General features: G+C 38.6%; 1 protein-coding gene across 3 annotated transcripts in view; it reads right to left on the reverse strand.

Moving 5' to 3' along the window:
- Positions 1–9,179: 9,179 nt before the first annotated feature.
- Positions 9,180–20,790, reverse strand: part of RAB30 (RAB30, member RAS oncogene family) — a 94,619-nt gene continuing 83,008 nt past the window's right edge. For 2 of the 3 annotated variants that reach the window (XM_002708665.6, XM_089331965.1), the window contains exons 4-5: positions 15,998–16,181; positions 9,180–10,143 (exon numbers count right to left, since the gene is read on the reverse strand). In XM_002708665.6, the coding sequence (XP_002708711.1) occupies positions 9,893–10,143; positions 15,998–16,181 (435 nt within the window). In that variant the 3' untranslated portion in view covers positions 9,180–9,892. Of the gene's footprint in view, positions 10,144–13,720; positions 14,623–15,997; positions 16,182–20,790 lie in introns of those variants that run through there. The other variant, XM_089331969.1, reaches the window with a different exon arrangement.

Consider the following 20,790-nt stretch of genomic DNA (forward strand, 5'->3'; position numbering starts at 1 on the left):
TCTGTTTTTGAACTGTAAGAAGTTTCATGTGGTTCAAACTAACATTAATAACAGAACACTTTAAAACCACAACATGTGCAAACTCAGAAATTTCTACAAACACATCCTGTAAGTGAAGGTGATAAAATAGCAAAATTTAGAGTCTCATACCAACTACAGAGAAGCTATCTTAAGGCAATAGAAGAAAATTATAGCATATCTTGTAAACTCCAATACTTTATGAATGATAATGACGAATAAGATTAGAGAATGTCTATGTTCAAATAACTAAAGAATACCATGCAAAGGAGCCCAAGATCATAGATTTGATTCCTTTGTCATCCTGCTAATTCTGACATGTTCCATGAACTATTGTACTTGCCCTTAATCCGAGATATTCATCTCTCAAAGGAATGTCCCAAGGCAGAAGGTAAGAGGCACAGGCTGAGGTGGAAAGGAATTCCAAGGAAAGAAAATCACGATGCCTGCAGTGCACATAGTGGGCATCAATAAGGCAGGTTCTTGTACCTGCCCAGTGCTATATGCCCAATACATGGTAAATAAATAAGTGAATCATGAATGAATATCTTGCTAGTGATGAGTAAGTTGACACATTCCTAATTGTAAAGGATAACATCCTAAATGATACATCTAAAAATCTGTATAGTGTGTCTTAGCTGGAAGAGACGGTGAAGACATCTAATCTGGTGCCCATATTTTATATTTGGAAAAACTAAGGCTTGGAATGATAAATCCAAGATTATAGTGATTGGGACTAGAATTTGTGACTTCTCAGTGTCAGAAATGGGATCAGAATTTATGACTCCTGGGTTTCAGTGTAATATTCTTTCCAGTATATCAGGATAAAGCACCTTTCTCACCAACAGAAATAACTAGCATGTAAGTTTCACATCCTGAATACAGCAGAGCAGTCTTATTCAGTGTTACAATTAGAGGATGTGTTAAAGGTTATTTAATCTAGCCCCATATGGACGAGAAAGCCCTGGTGCAAAATGTTAAATGTTTTGTCAAGTTTAGACAGTTAGAGAATCAACACACAAACACAAGTCTCCAGATAAAGGACACATTCCACCTCATGCTAAATGACTTTTTTATACTTAAAGCCTATTTGCTTTTTACACACTTTGATGCCATATCATCCTCCAAATGTGGGTAACAGAAAATGTTTATTTATATACAAGTACATGGGAAAGAAATTCCATTCAGCTTTTTAAAAAAATTGTTACAAATAAAAAGTTCTTTTTAATACATTCATCCTTTGCACACAAAATACATTCTTTTTACTTTTGCTCAGTGTGAATTATTTCTTAATAAAACTTAAGCTACAATGGACAGTCAGGCGGTTTGGCAATTTGACAATCTTTGTTCCAGAAAGAAAATTCAAACTTTAGAATACAGTCAATATATAAAAGAAACTGTATATTAAAAATGCTCCTTCATTGAATCCTAAGAGATTAGATATGAGATATGAGTAGACCTCTCTAGAATGATGTATAGCTGTCCCTAAAATAATGCAGAGGACTTAAGAAATGCTCTATGTGATGATAACTCAACTTCTACAAGACTGAAGCAATCTTCATGAAATTGATTATTTAAATGACAGGCTCATAGAAAAATTCTTATGAATATATTGGGGTGTTAGCCATTATTCAGGAGTCTCTTAATTGATCAATTGAACTAAGATCAAAAATTACATTCTCCAAATAGGATTTTAAGAGGCTCTACATAAATCAATACAAATGACATGGTTGGTTAGACTAACTGCTTTTAGAGGGATGTGAAAACATATGCCCCCAGAAAAACTTTTTACATAAATGTTCATAGCAGCATTACTTATTAGTTATCATAGCCAAAAGCAGAAATAACCCAAATGCCCATCAACTGATGGACAAATGAAATGTGGTATACACATACAATGAGATATATTATTTGACCATGAAAAGAATGTACTGATTCATGCTACCACATAGATGAGTCTTGAAGACATTATATAATTAAGAGAAGCCAGACACAAAAGGCCACATATTGTCATATTAGATGACTTTATTTGGGTGACACAGCCAGGATAGGCAAATCCATAGAGATAGAAAGTATATTAGTTGTTGCCAGATGCTGGGAAGGACAGGGAGGAGTGAATGCTAATGGATATAAGGTTTCTTCTGGAGGTGAGGAAATGTTCTGAAAATAGATATTGGTGATACTGAACAATGTAGTGAATATATGAAAAAGATGAATTTTACACATAAAAAGGGTAAATTGTATGTTAATTATAACTTAATTTTTAAAAGAGATGCAACATCATTTGAAAACATTTTGTTCAAGCTCTTGACCCCTTTCTCACCCCACTTTTTAAATGTTGTTCAAAATTGTTCATACAATCACATTTATATATGAACATATAAATATGATACAGTGTACCATTAATATTTGCATATTAACATTTTTAAATCAAGTACTATGCTTATAATGACATTGATGGTTAGATTTTATATATTGATGTATACAGACTTTACTGAAATCCTATGATTGAAACCAATAACCAAATATTAAGATTTGAGTTCATAAAACTCAATGATTAACTTGTTTGTAGAAACTACATATATATTAAAAATCCATGTTTTAATGAAGGGATAGGAAAAAAGAAGAAAATCAAGGATTCTTTAAGTCTTCATAAAGTAGCATCTCTAAATATGCTAACTAGCTGCTGAAAAGATCCCAGAATTATATATTTTGCATTTTGTTTCATCCCTACACTAAAAGTCATGCATTAAAAGTGTGTGCAACAATATTTATGAGACACACTTCTTCCCTTTAGATGATCAAAAATCTCTTAACTCATTATTTGAAATTTTGAGCAGAGTGTTTTTTGCTGACAACAGCAATTTTACTCATGCATTAATCTGAATATATTTTTGTAGCTTCCTTATCTGATATCAAAGGAGCTCCAATCATCTGGTATTCCAGAAGACACTTCAGTGAGAAGAAATTAGAAGCCAGCATTCCAGTCATTTAAAAGTGTCTACAACAGGGACATGAAAGCCCCAATAGGCCTCTAAAGGGATAAGAGGATTTTTTAAAAATCAATTGACATTCATTGTCAAATAGCCTATAAGAAAGTTCCACTAGCATTCTGCAGTTGAATAGAACAAGAGAATATACCTAATGATTACATTCCAGAAAGCAATATGTGTAGCAGCTATTTTCAGAGGGCTTGTCAAGTTTTACTATTATTATTTAATCCAGGCATAACTGTGTAACCTTAAACAAAAACTGTACCATTCAAACTAATGACAAATTATCCTAAGAAGCCAGATTCTTCTTTGTTATTCTGTACATGAATTTTTGTTTTATTAGACACTTGGTACTCCAAAGTTTATTTCAGAACTTAGTGCACATATAGAAAGTGAAAGAAACCCTTAGGGGTTGATAATTATGTCCATCAAATAAAGTCAAATACAAAATAAAATTCCTAAAGCAGATCACAAACTTAGGATTCACAACTCCATTTTCACCAAGGGAAGAAACAAGAGCCACACAACTGGAATAATTTCTCCAAAGCACATCTTGTTATCAAGAACTAAAAGAAGAAAAGTTCATGTATAATTGAATAATTAATCACCAGTAAGTTTATGATCTAAATCTGATTCCAATAAAAAGCTAAGAATTAATAAACAGCTATCCTAATGTTCACAAAGGGAATAACAATATCACCTTAATTAACTTTCTGGTTTTTTTAAATTAGGCAAATGGACAACAATAAACAGTAAATGTGGCCCCATAAAAAGAAGAGAGAGATCAATCCATTTTTCTTTTCTTTACATGGAGAATAGGATCAAGAAAAAACATATTTAAATTACACTGTGAGGTATTTTAATTTTGAGACTACATTTCCTGATAATGAGTTTACAACCCTGGAATTGCCTATCAGGAGAAAGAGAGAATACTTTTCCTGAAGTATGTAAAAAAAAAAAAAAAAAAAAAAAAAAAAAAAGGAGGGATGACAGTAATGCATAATGCTGAAAGGCAGATCAATAAACAAGTTTCTTTTAGGGAATGCTTTCAGAAATGAAGCGCTTTTATTTGAATCCAGGAAAGCTGTGGTGTTTTTTATCCCCTTTAAGAATCTATACCTGTATCAGACCATCCAAAACCTGCTCTTAAGAAGAAAAGAACATTTGAATGCTGATGCTGTTTGCTGAGCACTGTACTTTCACTTTGTCTCATCTCATTTTCATGATATTCCTGACAAATCTTATAGATGAGAAAACTGATGCTCAAAATATTGTGCTTTGCCTGAAGTCACAGCTATTTTAGCACATACATAAACTAGTACTTCCCTTCTATACATCTGCATAAATTACTCTCCAAAGGGTCAATCACCATATACCAAGGATTCCATCAGAAACTAGAATACAGCATCTCTAAAAATTCTGTCTTAAATCAGTGTGAAAGTAAAATTGAGTCACACACCTCAGAAGTCCAAGAAGTGGTTGCTAGCATTTGTGCTTGGATCTCTTATCCAAAGTCTCCTTGCCCTTCCCCCCCAAAATAAATAAATAAATAAAAAAGAACCCTCATCCAACTCAAGTATGTTTCTCTCCATGAGTCAAGACCACAGAACAAGCAAAAATCCATCTCTCAACCCAGAAAAGTGTAAAGTTATTCTCCAAACAGAATCATTTGAGTCATATGCTTCATTAACAAAAATTCTTACATAAATTATCTCTAATTTTCAAATCAAAGACCTGTGTTCTGCTATATTTCACATAAAGCAGTTTGGCTTCAGTTCTTTTAAACTTCAATCTTCTCAAGAGAATCAAATCAACTATCCAAATGTCATTTGAAACTTTTCTAAAATAGATCTTGGGGACTGCTTTATGCCAGTGACCCACCAGCCCCTTGCCTACAGGAGATAGAAAACTTCATGTTAGTCTAGTTGCAGGATCCTTAGTGAAGATTCTGCTCTACTAAAAAGGCCTACCTTGAAATCCTAGAGACACACGCATTATTCATTAAGCTGAGTGGGGATTATGTTTGGTGAGGAATAAATGAATAATTTCCATCATTTCACATAACTTTCCTGAAAGAACACCTTTTTAAACTCAGGAACCAGTTTTTGATTGAACAGAACATTAATGAGTATAGACTGACAGAGGCAATCCTAGCCTAGGGATTGTTTCTTTGCCTAACAACACTTAATCTTCTCCCTGGAGGATGGGATGTACTTATGGTAGAAGAGCAAAGCTTTTTTACAAGTATCAGTAGCTGTGAGTCAATAGGTATTTAACTGAACACATCATGAGAGGCAAAGCACTGCAAGATGAAATTTTAAGTTAATCGGCCATCTAGTTCAATTCCCAACCACTGCTTCAGTTCTCGCCACATCATTTTTACCAAGTTCTTATCTAGCTTCTGAGACAGCACTTTCCTTGATGAAGCAACTTTTTTCAAAAGTTGTCTCCGATGTGGAGTTCAAATCTTTAGACCTATGGCCCCTATTAATGGGTCTCATCCCATCCACAGCATCTTGCAGTAACACATTAATTTTCTTTTCCAGACTAACTCTCCCCAAAATTTTTAAAGTACTCTTCAAATGTCTTAAATTCTAAATTCCTTCACAAAGCTGGTTATACTTCAATTTGTTTTTCATTTCAAAGTATGGTTCCCAGAAATGACTGTAACATTCCAAAATCATAGAAGTTAATAAATAGGATGAAATGCCATCTCCTTTATTAAAGCATTATGATATTAATTAGTGGCTTGAAAAGATAATTTCTTAAAACAGTATGAAGTGTGAAAAAATGTAAGGAGAGGCAGCTTTCTTTATAAACACAAATAGGCTCGTGTCACATAAATGAACCCAAAAATAAGAAACATCCTCTCTTCTCCCAAAATGAGTATTTAACCATACTGCTTATGTGGATGTGTTTTCACTTGCTTTTGGTTCTCTAAGTCTCAAATACATTACTATAGTCACATCAAAACACATTTGTCAAGACCATAGTTGAAAAAAATAAGTAACCAGCTGCAGTTAAAATAACAACAAAAAACTCTAGAAAAATGAAATGGCAATTCCTAGAAGAGCTGTTCCAGAGGCATACACAGAATTCTCCAGGACTAAGAAATGGAAAATGTCTATCTTTAAGGCCAGTTGGTTTAACAAATGATAAAAGGAAACAGGTTTTTTTCTGATTAGTCTCTCATTCATGTGTCTTATAAAAAAGATCTTTCAATTGAATCAGAAGACCAATTCAAAATCATTTGCAAGTGAAGTTTATTCAGAGTAAATGATTAATTGAAACTTGGTGCTGGATCTGGAAGAACTGTGGGATAGCTTAAAGCATAAAGAAGGCAAATCACTGACATAGAACTGGGAGTCACCAGTATCCTTCAGAACGAAGACAAAGAATTTGCTGATTACCTTTTATTTCCTTTCTGCATCTGCTTCCTCCAGCCAATAATCCTAACTCACAGATCCACTTCTGGTCATTGTTTTCTACCTTTCTTAGCAAGTCGGAATTTGATACATCATCAACTCAATCCACTGGAGTATCATGTTTAGTTGTTTTCTTGCCACTTAAGAAGAGAGGCTAACATGAAATAACTACAAGTCAGGGGCAAAGAAAGTCCAGGAAAAGCCAATGGCCTAATTAAAGTAACCCACAGAAAGATAATTGCCCCTCAATAATAAAAAATTAAATGTTAATATTATTCAATAAATATAATGAAGGCATGCAAAGGAGTAAAAATCCTTGCATAGACAATGGAGAAAGCACAAAATCCTTTGAGGAGACAATCTACAGGAAGCTATATTAAAATATCATTAATATCAGCAAACTATCATTTGTAGATTTTCCCAAGACTGATCCCATGACATAAATATCCATTTTCATTTGGGAACTGAGAAAAGTTTTGTCATGTATTTAATAACTTTATGAAAAGGAGAAAAATAGCACAGCAATAACGGAAAAGACACGGATTCTGGGGTCTCATTAGTAAAACCAAGCCAGATTAAATTATGATGAAACAATTCTTTATCATTAAATGAGAATACATTTTTAGCCTAAAGAAGGTTCATCTTATTAAATACTACCATGACAATAAGAACTGCCAGAAAAGCCAGAAAGTTTTGGGTCCTGGCCTGGGTTGAGATGACTTCATTTTTAACTACTGTTTTCTCTCAAGTTCTATTTGACAGAATTTCCATTTAGCCAAAAAACGCCCCTCTCAGCACTAAATTATTTATTCATTATTATTTATTGCACCTACAATATTGTTAGGGATTGAGACACATCAGTGGATAAGTGTCCATAGGCCCAGTCTGGAATTCACATAGCTAAGGGAAAAAAATAAAGAGGGAAGGGAAGAGGAGGGGAGGGGAGGGGAGAGGAGGGGAGGGGAGGGGAGGGGAGGGGAGGGGAGGGGAGGGGAGGGCAGAGAAGGGAAGGGAAGGGAAGGGAAGGGAAGGGAAGGGAAGGGAAGGGAAGGGAAGGGAAGGGAAGGGAAGGGAAGGGAAGGGAAGGGAAGGGAAGGGAAGGAAGGAAGACAGGCTGACATTCTCATATATCCCTGCTGGAGGTCTATGTCTGGGTGACCTAGGCTTTAGAGAGGTTGAGAGGAGTACCAGGGAAAGAAAGAATCAAGGTCAGTGCCTTCTAATCCCCTTCCTTGGTCACCAACAGAGAGAGGAAGCCATGCCCCAGGGAATAAATGTCATATTACAAATATGGCCCTAGAGGTTGGTGTTTTGCAACTAAAGCAACCATATTTTCAACATATCTGCTGCTGTAAGACAGAGTTGGGTCATCGTATTCTGGGAACAGTAGATTTTTGTCTTAAATGAAAGTTAATAAACTTAAGGGCATTTCCTCACAGTTTAAAAGGCTTACCTGCCTTGATTAACTTATTTTCTGAATACTTTTAGTTGCTCGAGTAATGAAGAAGATGCAGAGGGAAAGGCAACAATTATAATAAATTATTTTGGGCTTTTTTTTCCCCTTTAGAGACAGATCCTAAAAGAAAAACAATTCAGACTTCAAGGATCCTTTCCTGTTTCCCATAGGATCAGGACAAAACACAGTGAGGCCAAGCAAAAGTATCAGTCCTTTAAACAACATGACTAATCCCATGTGCCTGAGATTAGTCACTCTGTAACTTGCTGAAAAAATGCTTTATCTTATCAATATCATGTCTCTCCATGACTCATTTCTTTACAGTTAAGCCACTTTCAGACAACAACATATTAGGACCGAGGTTGTCACCATCTACAGCAGCAGTGGAATTACTTGTCATATCCTTATTCCATTACTCATCCCGCATTATGCTAAGCAGCCAGCTACAGAAACATCTGACAGCATCAACAGCACACAGGTTTAATTATCCTCCCAATTTGCCCTTATATCAGTGAACAAATTGGAAGTCATCAAAGTATGGCACTCAAGAAATAGGAACATGTATTCAGCAGCACATCTTCCATTTTGAGTCCTTGTTTTACAACTGGCTAAGTAAAGGCATCTACACCCTCATTTGAAATAGAGGTTTGCAGTCACACAAGCATGAAAGGAAGGAGAACAGCAGGGAGGGAGGAAGAAAGGCATGGAGAGACCAGGAAATAGACAGGAAAAGAGAAATAGGAAACAATGTATGGTGGAAAGGCTGAGAGTAACATTATTACTAGAAAGAGATGATAAACGACAGCTCAACCTGCTTCAACAAGCAGAATCTTCCTAAGGTTATCCTTGAAGATGGAAACACGTGAGACCTTTCCTCTGTTGCTATTCTCACTTATCATACTTAAAACATCTATAAAATCCTAAGCATTGGTTAGTCCAAGACGGACAGCGCCAGCAAGAGATGACCTATCATCAAGGAACATGCTCTGTCTACTTGGAACTCTGTACTTCAGTCCATTATTCCACAGTATTTTGGTCATATCTGGCCCGTTTTCTGATGCTAATAATAAGGTCTTAGAGATAATCTTTTATATTCAAATATTCAATTATCACCCATTTGTATTTTTTATTTTTCAAATTTCATTGATTTCAAATGGTAGGAAAGAAAATAGAAGATGAAATGGTAGGGAATCAGAGGGAAACATGAAAGGAAAAGTATTCTCTTTTCCAACAAATCCACTCTAGGAAAGGTAGGAATGAGACTTTGAGAAGGAGTACAGATTCATGAACTTTCCCAATTTTTTTTTTTTATTTCTTAATACATTTAAGGACATCAATGCACTAAAATGTTTGGTCTGTGAAATCATTAGCACCAAAAGGAGTCATGGAGTTTGTATATATTATTAAAACAATGATTGTTACTGTTGGTCATGGGTAAAGGTTTCATTTCATTTTTACATCCCAAAGTTCTTGAAAGTGCCTGTGGACAAAAGAAATAACACTTTTCAAGATCTCCATGGGGTCATCGATATGCACCATAGAGACAGTACTTGGCCTTCCCAGGTTTGTTTTATCTGGTAGACAAAAAAATCAGGGACCCCAGAAGATGACCACTGAAGCCTGCAAGAACAGCCCCCACATGCACACACTGACGTGCAGGAGGGATCCCTACAGTACATTTCCCTCAGGACTGCGTTCAGGAATGCGCTTTTACTTGCTTTTTAAAAAAACAAAAGCAACATGCTCTGCAGATCATGGAGCTCCTAGTGCAATTTTCTCCTTGCTCCGACTCGACACCGCGAAAGAGTGAAACCATTGTATGTTCTGCTAATGCTGGCCTGTGGACACAGCCCTTGGCCTGCCATGCTTTGTAAGCTCAGGAGCCCACAGGAGTCAGAAGGTCCGAGAGCAGGAGCCACAGTCATCGCCAGATCTCCCCAGCAACTCGTGGCCCATCAGGGCAGCTGCTGATTTCCTTTTGCTTCTTTTTACCTCAGCCTTTAGTTGAAGTTACAACAAGTCAAATAGCTGATGCTTTTGCCTTCTCCAGGTAAGGGTGAGGATACATTGTTTACAAGTGTGTTCTGCCTGGCTTCACTGATGAGTCGACAAGCTAAGTCAAGGAAGAGTTTCTCCACATTATCAGATTCCTTGGCCGAGGTCTCCAGATAATACATGTCCTGAGCTTCTGAGAATTCTTCAGCTCTCTGCTGGGAGACCTCTCTCCTTTCAGCGAGGTCAATCTTGTTACCTGCAACAGTGGTACAAAGAAAGAGCCATCATTTGACTATTTTCAGGCTCTGAAGCAGCACAATTCGATTTAGATCTGAAGTCAAACCAGACAGGCTACTAAGGCAAAGCAAATATGACTGTGACTACTGATGGGAATGTTTATTTTATACTATCAGTACCAAGGTAGGCATTTGGCCTTGTGGATATGATGCCAGGAAGATGACCACATTCCACATCGGAGTGTCTGGGATCAATTTCCATCTCCAGTTCCTGACTCCAGCTTCCTGCCTCCTGGGAGGCAGCAGAGATGGCTCAAAAAAGTGGATTTCTACCACTCACATAGAGATACCTGGATTGAGCTCTCAGCTCTTGGCTTTGTCTCCAGCTGTTTTGGTTATTTGAAGAATGAACCAATGGAGAGGGGAACTCATTCTCTCTGTCTCTGACTCTTTACTCCTCAAATAAATAAAATTTTAAAAAACATAATGCCATCACCATTTGTAATGACAAAGAAGTTGACACAACTCAAATGGACATCAATAGGGTACTGGCTTAATAAACTATAGAATATCTACAGAATGGAGTATTTGCCACTGTAAAAAGCAATGAGGAGGGGCTGGCGCTTGTGGTGTAGTGGGTAAAGCCACCACCTGCAGTGCCAGCATCCCAAATGGGCGCCAGTTCTAGTCCCAGCTGCTCCACTTCTCATCCAGCTCTCTGCTATGGCCTAGGAAAACAGTAGAAGATGGCTCAAGTCCTTGAGCCCCTGTACCCACATGGAAGACCCAGAAGAAGCTCCTGGCTCCTGGCTTTGGATCAGCACGGCTCTGGCCGTTGCGGCTAATTGGGGAGTGAACCGCGGATGAAAGACCTCGCTTTCTCTCTCGGTAACTCTTTCAAATAAATAAATAAATCTTAAAAAAAAAAAAAAAGCAATGAGGAGGGGCTGGAGTTGTAATAGAGTGGGTTAAGCACAAGTTTTAGTCCTGGTAGCTTCATTTCAGATCCAGTGTCCTGCTAATGCACTTAGGAGGACAGTGGAAGATAAGCCAAGTGCTTGGGCCCCTGCTCCTAGTTCCTGGATGAAGCTTTTGGTTCCTGGCCAGCCCAGCCCAGTTCCAGCCACTGAGGCAATCTGAGGAGTGAACCAAAAGATGGTAAATCTTTCCCTCCATCTTTCTCTCTGTTTCTCCTCCTCTTTCTCTCCCTCTCTCTCTCTTTCTATAACTCTGCCTTTCAAATAAATAAATCTTTAAAAAAATGAGGACTATTTCATTATACTGCCATTGAATGAGAAACTAGGATATAGTTCAGCAAAAAAGGCAAAGCAGAAAAAAGTATTTATAATAATATGTAACTGTCTATCTAAAAAAGGGAAGATATGAATATATATATATATATCATACACAAACTTTATCTACTTTTTTAATGGAAAAGTAAACCAGATTTTTAACTTAAAGGATAATGATTACCTATGAATATAATGTTTTGTAAATTTGGCTTCAGAAATTAATAAATGTTTTTTATATTATTATACAATTAATAAAATTATATAATCACAAAATTAAATTTAAAAAGCAATTCCTAAATATCAAAAGTTAAACAAATTACTATGTTTATCTTGTATAACCACACAGAGAGAAACAATTTCAAGTGAATTTAAAGATACAGTAATTTATTTTTTTAAAGATTTATTATTTATTTATTTGAAAGTCAGAGTTACACAGAGAGAGGAAAGGCAGAGAGAGAGAGAGAGAGGCCCTCCATCTGATGGTTCACTCCCCAATTGGCCACAACGGCCGGAACTATGCCGATCTGAAGGCAAGAGCCAGGAGCTTCTTCTGGGTCTCCCACACAGGTGCAGGGGCCCAAGGAATTGGGCCATCTTGTACTGCCATCCCAGGCCACAGCAGAGAGCTGGATCGGAAGTGGAGCAGCCAGGCCTCGAAACGGCACCCATATGGGATGCCGGCGCTTCAGGCCAGGGCGTCAACCCACTGCGCCACAGCTGGGCCCATGAGATACAGTAATTTAACCATATATTGTTCTGTATGTAGGATTAAAGACCAAAAGAACTGAAGGAAAATATCTTGAGCTGTTTCAATAATCATCTTGTCAATGGCAATGTTGGTATTATTATCATGAGACTGCTATATGTGTGTCATGGGATAAAGTGAACAAGTAATTATGCTAATATCACTGGGAACCGGGGTTTTTGACATGGGAAGAAGAAAACACAGATATGAGATTAATGAGGTTAAATAAAATTTCTGAAGTCCTGAATTATAAATGGAAGCATCAATGTGAATAATTTATAGTATATTTGATTATTGAAAAGTTTTCTACATCTTTTCTTTGGGAAACCTGACAAAGGTAATATGTCAAGTGTGCTACCTAGCAGCATTGCTTAAATGACACCTGATTGATCAATTATATCTGGCTTGGGAATTCTACATCTGCATTATAAATGCTTAATGGAAAACCATAACTTTGGATTTTCCTGAATATGATGACACTTCATTTGAAGACAGACTGAAAATTATGCCTGTGGAATTGTTCTAAGAGATTTTAGCTCCAACAGGGCATTGCAGCTTCCAGGCTGAAGCCAATCCTACACTTGCCTGAAGTGAACCTTTTTTTTTATTTAAAGGGAGAAGCCTCCCCTTTTTTTTTTTTTTTTTTAATTTATTTGACAGGTAGAGTTGTACACAGTGAGAGAGAGAGAGAGAGACAGAGAGAAAGGTCCTCCCTCCATTGGTTCACTCCCCAAATGGCAGCCACGGTCAGTGCTGTGCTGATCCGAAGCCAGGAGCCAGGTGCCTCCTCCTGGTCTCCCATGTGGGTGCAGGGGCCCAAGCACTTGGGCCATCCTCCACTGCCCTCCTAGGCCACAGCAGAGAGCTGGACTGGAAGAGGAGCAACCAGGACTAGAACCTGGTGCCCATATGGGATGCCGGTGCCATAGGCGGAGGATTAACCAAGTGAGCCACGGCGCCGGCCCCCTGAAGTGAACCTTTTCTCCTTACACTTGAACTATACAACTGGGGAGGCAGCATGGGGATCCTGGAAAGCTATATGGGCTACTATGAAGAATACTTCCATTGAAAAGGGATGCCCAATGTTGATCTGCTGTTAAGCCATGTTTCCTGTCCTGTAGCTCAAGTGAATGTGATACAGGAGACAGAACATGTAGTCCTGCCTAGTAAGACAACCCTCTAGTGAGCACACACACACACATAAGCTCTGTCCACTGAACAGTCTAAAATCAAGGACAAGGTGGGCACTTTTCAAGTGCTATGAACACTTGGATTCAAGTCCTGGCTTCACTCCTGATTCCAGCTCCCTGCAAATGCATAGCCTGGGAAGCAGCAGGGGACGGCTCAAGTACTTGGGTCCCTGCCACCCATGTAGGAGTCCTAGACTGAGGTCTCAGCTCCTGTTCTAGCCCTGGATATTATACATATCTGGGGAGTGAAGCAGCAGATGGGAGATATCTCTTTTTCTCTGCCTTGAAAGCTAAATAAGGTCCATATGTTATTTGTTATGTTTCTTAATCCTCCTTTTATCTGCAGGTTCCCCCTTTATTGTTTTCTCTCTTGTATTCTTTTTTGATGGAGCATTTGTTTGTCCTATGGAATTTTTTTTTTTTTTTTTTTTTTTTTTTTACAGGAAGAGTGGACAGTGAGAGAGAGAGAGACAGAGAGAAAGGTCTTCCTTTTGCCGTTGGTTCACCCTCCAATGGCCGCCACGGCCGGCGCATCGCGCTGATCCGAAGCCAGAAGCCAGGTGCTTCTCCTGGTCTCCCACGCGGGTGTAGGGCCCAAGGACTTGGGCCATCCTCCACTGCCTTCCTGGGCCACAGTAGAGAGCTGGCCTGGAAGAGGGGCAACCGGGACAGAATCTGGCGCCCCGACTGGGACTAGAACCCGGTGTGCCGGCTCCGCAAGGCGGAGGATTAGCCTATTGAGCCACGGCGCCGGCCATGGAATTTAAAAGTCTAAATTGTATTATTTTATCCCGTTGTGTTATTTGATACCATCACATGTATTTCTTGCAGATTTGTGGGTAAATCTAAATGTTTGATGAGATTCAGGTATTTTTATATTTAGCAAAAATGCTCTAAATGTGGTATTCTGACATACACTTCTAGGAAAGGCAAGAAAAATGCTTGATTGTTTCCTTTTTATTCACCAGTTCCTAAGGTAACTTGTTGGTTCCCTAGTATCCTCCAAAAATAATCATTAAGGTTCATTTATTTATATGTATATTTAAAGATGTATTTATTTATTTGAAAGTCAGAGTTACATAGAGAGAGGAGGAGAGGCAGATAGGGAGAGAGAAGTCTTCTCCACTGGTTTACTCTCCAACTGGCTGCAATGGCCGGAGCTGCACCAATCCAAAGCCAGGAGCCAGGAGCTTTCTCGGGGTCTCCCATGCAGGTGCAGGGGTCCAAGGACTTGGGCCATCTTCCACTGCTTTCCCAAGCCATAGCAGAGAGCTGGATAGAAAGTGTGGAGCAGCCGGGACTTGAACCGATGCCCATGTGAGATGCTGGCACTGCAGGCAGCAGCTTTACCCTCAATGCCAAAATGCTGGCTCTTCATTTATATTTTTAATATCATCATGACATTAAAAAATTAAATGTATTTTATATAATTCAATCCCTTGCATTTATTATCATTATTGATACTTTAATTGTCCCAACTTTGAAAATGGGATCTCCTACAAATGGGCTTCTGAATGCTTTAGACACCACCCCTGGATTCTCTAATAATTTTCTTTCTGGTAGGACAAGTGTTTCAGGTACCTCTCGCACATTTCCTGCCACATGGATTTAGCCATCTTCTTAAGAAGTGATGTTTTAGTGGGAAGTTGTATTTAGAATTTAGGTTCTAGGGCCCCTCCTTATTAGTGGGTTCATCATTGATTTTTCCTTAACTTTAATTTTTTTTTCACTACAATTCCATTTTTCCCCATCTCACATTTTTTTAATTATTTGTTTGTTTGTTTGTTTATTTGAAAGGTAGAGTGACAGAGAGGGAGGGATAGAATTGGCTCACTCTCCAAATGCCTGCACCAGCCAAGGCTGGGCCAGGCGGAAGCCAGGATCCCAGAATTCCACTCAGGTCTCCCACATGGGTGCCAGGAATCCAAGTACCTGGGCCATTGTCTGCTGCCTCCCAGGTGCATTAGCAGAAAACTGGATGAGAAGCAGAGTAGCTGGGACTCAAACCAGCACTTAAATATGGGAAGCAGTTACCCTAAGTGATGGCTTAACTGTGCCATAAAGCTCACTCCTGCAATTCTATTTCAATAGTGTATTTATCATGATAGAAGAGCAAAAGTTGTTTTCTGCTTTCCCCCCATATGAAACAGAGGTTCTAGCCTCCTGGAAAATCAAACAAATTGCAGCATTTCCTTTAGTAGATTCTTTCTGAAACAGAATTTCTTAAGTAGGCATAAATATAAGAAGAGAAAAAAATTAACCAAGTTTCTACTTTTTTAGGCAATAAACAATTGCTTTAATAATAAATTCCTTATCCACTTAATAAGAACATATACTTTTAGACCAGTAGTTTCTATTTAATGAATAGTAGTGCACAAAACTTTTATAAACATCCAACTTCTTCCCTTGGGCCTACATTGATAAAAAAATCAATCAGCAATGTTTTCTACTTTATTTTTCTAAATCATCACCATAACTCAGGACCAATTTCATGTTTTCTTCAATTGCATAAGAAATGGATGCTGAATGCATGACTTAACATAGCTGTAGACCATACTCTTGGAAGGTAACAAGGCACAAACTTAACCTGATTATAAAATCCTGGATGCTCCTAACTCAGTTTGCCTTCTCCTTAGTTCTTACTTACCTACTAACACAGTGATGACCTTGTTGCTGGCATATTGTTCTATTTCCCGCAACCACTCAGGAAGGCAACGGAAGGATTCCTCACAGGTAATGTCATAGGTGAGGATCAAGGCATTGGCGCTTCGATAATAACTCTGGGTAATGGACCGAAATCTCTCTTGACCTGCTGTGTCCCAGATCTGTAGCTGTAAAGGCATAAGAGAAGGACGAAGGTGGAGAAGCAGAAAAGAAAGACAGCATTGCCTTGTTTTAGTTTGGAAATGAAGATACCTTCACCCAAATCATTTCCTGGCTATTTTCTGCCCTTAAAAACATAGCTATGATGTATTATTATTAGATGTTTCTTGTTAGAGAGAGGGGGGCTTTTTTTCTTTGTTATTTTTCTCTTTATTCTTAAAAAACCAATAAAATTCATTGAGCATTTATTACATGCCAAGCTCTATTCCAAGCACTTTACATGTATTGAGTCACATAATCCTCATGATAATCCTATGAGGCAGATACTGTGTACTTTAATGCTCATTTCTCACATTAGGACTCTGAGGCACAGGCAGACGAACTTAATGGGTTCAGTGGAATTGCACAGCCAGTATGTCCCAGAGTCACACTGATGTGGCACTGTGGTCTCAGAGTCCATGTTCTTAACCACATGTTGTTATTACAGAAGTCACAGTACAGGGTGAGCTGTTATCCTGTGACTGTTGGCCTTTCAGTCAGCAGCCAGAGAAGGAGACAAACCCAACCTCACCACCTTCTCTAGTTCAAAATTCAAATAAGTGTATTAAAGTATTACCTTTGTTCACAAAAATAAGAGCAATGCCATAGCAGGCAAAAACAACTACTTCTCTCCACCACCACTAAGCTCTGTGACCTTGGGTGAGTCATTTGATCTCTTGGGTTTCACCTGTTTCTTTATGAAAAGAGGCTAATAACATGCAACCTGCTGAAAGCTCTCTTTTTTTTCCTGAAGTCACCTACCCGTTCCAAATCCTATTAACTGATATTTCTAATAAGAAAAAAGGGAAAATGCTTCTCACTTCTCTGCCGTGATTTCCCCTGTACACAGCAGACGACTACTGAAACAGAGCTGTTCTCCAGAGATAAGAGTATAAAACAAATCACAAGGTCTTGAGAAAGAAGAACATTAACAAAAACAATAATCGTCCCTTCCCATTGTATACATTTCACAGGCCACAGGTCCATTCACCTCTACAGAAATAAATAATGTCACTTCTTCAGGAAAGACCTTTTGGAACCTTCAGATTAGGCTAGGTTTTCCATCCCCTACCCTGAAGAGTCTCTCCTGCAAAATATTCTGCAACTCTCCTTATGTCATCTGACACACTTGGAATCATTGTTTGTAATAATTTGTTTAATAGCTATCTTCTTCCCACTAGACAGAAAACTCTATGAAGGAGGAAGTCAGGATCCATTTAACTCACCAAAGATAGTACGTGGAAAACGGTAGATGCCCAAGTATCCATTGACTATCTAGCTCATTTAATCATACAACAACCCAGTGAGGTAGCCAAGCTTATTCCTTCCTTTATTAATGGAAACTGTCTCCTAACTAACTGGTTACGCATAAAGCTGGGAAATCAAGCTCCAGGTGTTCTCTTTCCAGTTGAAGTCTCATTCTACCCTGCTGTCTTTGCCCTCAAGATAAGTTAAATGTTCACCTGTATCCAAAGAGGATGAATCAGCTGGTGTCACCTGCTCATCCCAGAGTAGCCAAAGAGACTGAAGAGTAACAGGTAGTACCTGTTGCAAAGTAGCAGCACACAGAGTCTCCTTTGATTCAAAGCTGCAGCTGTTTTTTGATGATATACATCAAGTCTAAGTATGCTATAAGCTACCATTCACATATTAGGGGGCTTTGCTAGAACAAAGCTATTTTTCTTTTTTGCCTCAAACTTACAGACATGGTTCTCCTCTGCTAAGATGTGTCTTAGAATAATAGATTAGTGCTTTAAAACCACACTGAGTCCCTAAAACACTTGTGTTTGGATTTAGACACCATCAACCATTAGAAATCAATATGCTCTCATGACCAGCACATCTTGAGAACAGTTTTGAGGGTTAAAACCACTGAAATATTTTTTACAACATTGATTTATGGCCTTGCCAAAGATAGATGCTACCATCTCATAGTGGGCTGTCTGCTTCTAGACCAAGAGTTGATTGTTGAGGATACCCACATTCTACAGTCAGCTCATTACTAGGCTGAGTTCTTTGAGATCAAGGACCATCTGTTAATTGACCTTCTACGCCCTTGTGCCTTCCTAAGCCAGCACATAGTATATGGTGAGCATGTTTGAATGACAGCTAACTAAATGAACACAGGATTGCACAATCACAAAGGAGGGACTATTTTTCCTTAAAAGATCAGTGGGTACTAAAGAGGGTTTCACAGGTAAAAATGCTGCTAGAAGAGAGTATGCTCCCAGGGGGCAAAGGTACTTTTCCCACCACAGCACTTATCACAGAACATGTACTATAACATAGGATGGGCAAATGAACGGATGGAAGATGGTCAGAGGAAAAAATATATGTATATACTTTCAGGATTCCCTTGTCTATCCAACATAGATATGATTAGAAAGAAAAGCATGGGGTTGACACTGTGGCATGGCAGGTAAAACCACTGCCTGCAGTGTCCGCATCCTATATGGACACTGGTTCGAGTCCTGGCTGCTCTACTTCTGATCCAGCTCTCTGCTATGGCCTGGGAAAGCAGTAGAAGATGGCTCAAGTCCTTGGACCCCTGCACCTGCATGGGAGACCTGGAGGAAGCTCCTGGCTCCTGGCTTCTGATAGGTGCAGCTTCGACTGTTGCAGTTATCTGGCGAGTGAACCATTGGATGAAAGACCTCTCTCTCTCTCTCTCTGTAACTCTGCCTTTGAAATAAATAAATAAATAAATCTTTTTAAAAAAAGAGAGAGAGAAAGAAAAGCAGCGAATCTTCTATTTATATTATAATTAATCTCCTAAAGTTAAAAGGCAGTAGAGCTTAGAGTTTTGCTTATTACTTATCAATATATGATAGACTAAAAAATTAATGGATAAGAGAAAATTATATATTTTTCCCATTTTTAAAATTATGTTGGAATACAAATAACAAAACTGGTCATCTTAAACATTTTAAGTGTTCAAGTCAGTGGGGTACATATATTTTAATTATATTTTTGACCCGTGGTCACCTTTGTAATGCAAACCACTTTAAGAAAAGGGCCTTTCCTTTAACTCTGCCTTTACTGATTTGGCACTTACTTAGCCTTAATAGCTATAAGAATCTTTGTAATACCTTGGATTCCCTGCCTTTTATCCTAAGAGCCATCCTATAAGAATAACACATGGAAGGGTGTCTGAGAAAGAGATGAGAAATCAGGAGGGAGACCCAGGTGTCTGGTCCTGGCCCTGCCACTCACCAGTCAGTGATGTTGCACACATCACTCACTAGTGGATTCCCTTTGCAATTGACTTACAGTCTCTGAGAAAGCTGTAAACTACAGCAAAAAGACATCGCCAAGAAGAGGTATTCAGTGAATGTTCAAGAACAGGGTTGACAATAAGCCAACAAGTGTTTCTTAGCGATGCCTACAAGCCCTGCCCTCTTCTATTAAAGGACTGCAGAAGTGTCTCTTCACATGTGCACATGTCAATGAGCCCTCGGACCAATGTGGTTGAAGAAGGTCATTCTCTATCTTAATTCTACATATTGAGCTGGAAAGAATCACAAACAAATTGATTTGGACTGGATTTGGGCAATAAGCTAATTCTCACTTTTTATAAAGTTCCAAAGCCTGAAGAGGTTTTGGAGACAAGGATTGTGCTATGAATACAAAGAGGAGACACAAACCCTCTGTCTTGGGTTGAAGTTAGATATCATAAAAAGATGAATTTTAGAAGAATGTAATAAGCACTTAACAATGAGAGTATTGTTTGCAGAAAGTAAAATAAAGGGGATTCAGGAAAGAAAAACAAGAATATTTGTTAACAGTGGGGATCATTTCTTATTAACTTTTGTTCTTAGCCAGAGTCTAGAATATGGTAGACACTAAATCTCCTGCTTAATCAAATGATCTTCCCCCTCACTCCACTCTCACCCTACCACTTACATATAAAGAGAAACTCAAACATCTGGAAGTCAACGTATGAAATGTTAGTTATCTTTACCCACCTCCTTGGATTGCCAACCTTTGCTGGAACAACAGAAAGCTACAGAAGCCTCTCCCTGCCAATGCCTCTAAGCATACTCCAGTCTCCTTCCTATACCAACACCCTAGCTCCTTCTCCCCACAACCGAACACCATTTTTCTGACTTTTAATTAGCATTTATACGGGTTTCATACCCTACTCTTATCTTCCAGCACCCCCAGCTTACTATTTACTACTGTAGAGGGTGGAAAGGTTTCTGCAATAAGCAGTCACTTTGAGGAGTCAGGCTGAAACAAACACAACAGAACTTCTATTCCCCACTCACCGGACTCATCCAAAACATTGCTCTGATGGCGAGTGTCCATGAAACGCTGCAAGAGTGCCATGGAGCTTCTCTGGCCTTCCCAAAGCACTTGAAGGAAGGAGTGCAGGTATGTATGGGAGAAGGATGAACCCAAATGTGTGATGCTTAGATTAGGGAGCAGCTAGAACTCTGATGCCAGTTTTAGTTGTGCTGCTTATTACTTTTTTCTGTGAGACTCAGCCAACAGAGATCTGACAATGAAATCTCAATACCTCTGCAAGACAGGTATATGAGTATCTTTACCCTCCTTCCATGTAATTTAGTCTTACTT

This window comes from Oryctolagus cuniculus, chromosome 1 (genome assembly GCF_051225735.1).
Source record: "Oryctolagus cuniculus isolate XC-2025 breed Fujian yellow rabbit chromosome 1, ASM5122573v1, whole genome shotgun sequence".
Lineage (NCBI taxonomy): Eukaryota > Metazoa > Chordata > Mammalia > Lagomorpha > Leporidae > Oryctolagus > Oryctolagus cuniculus.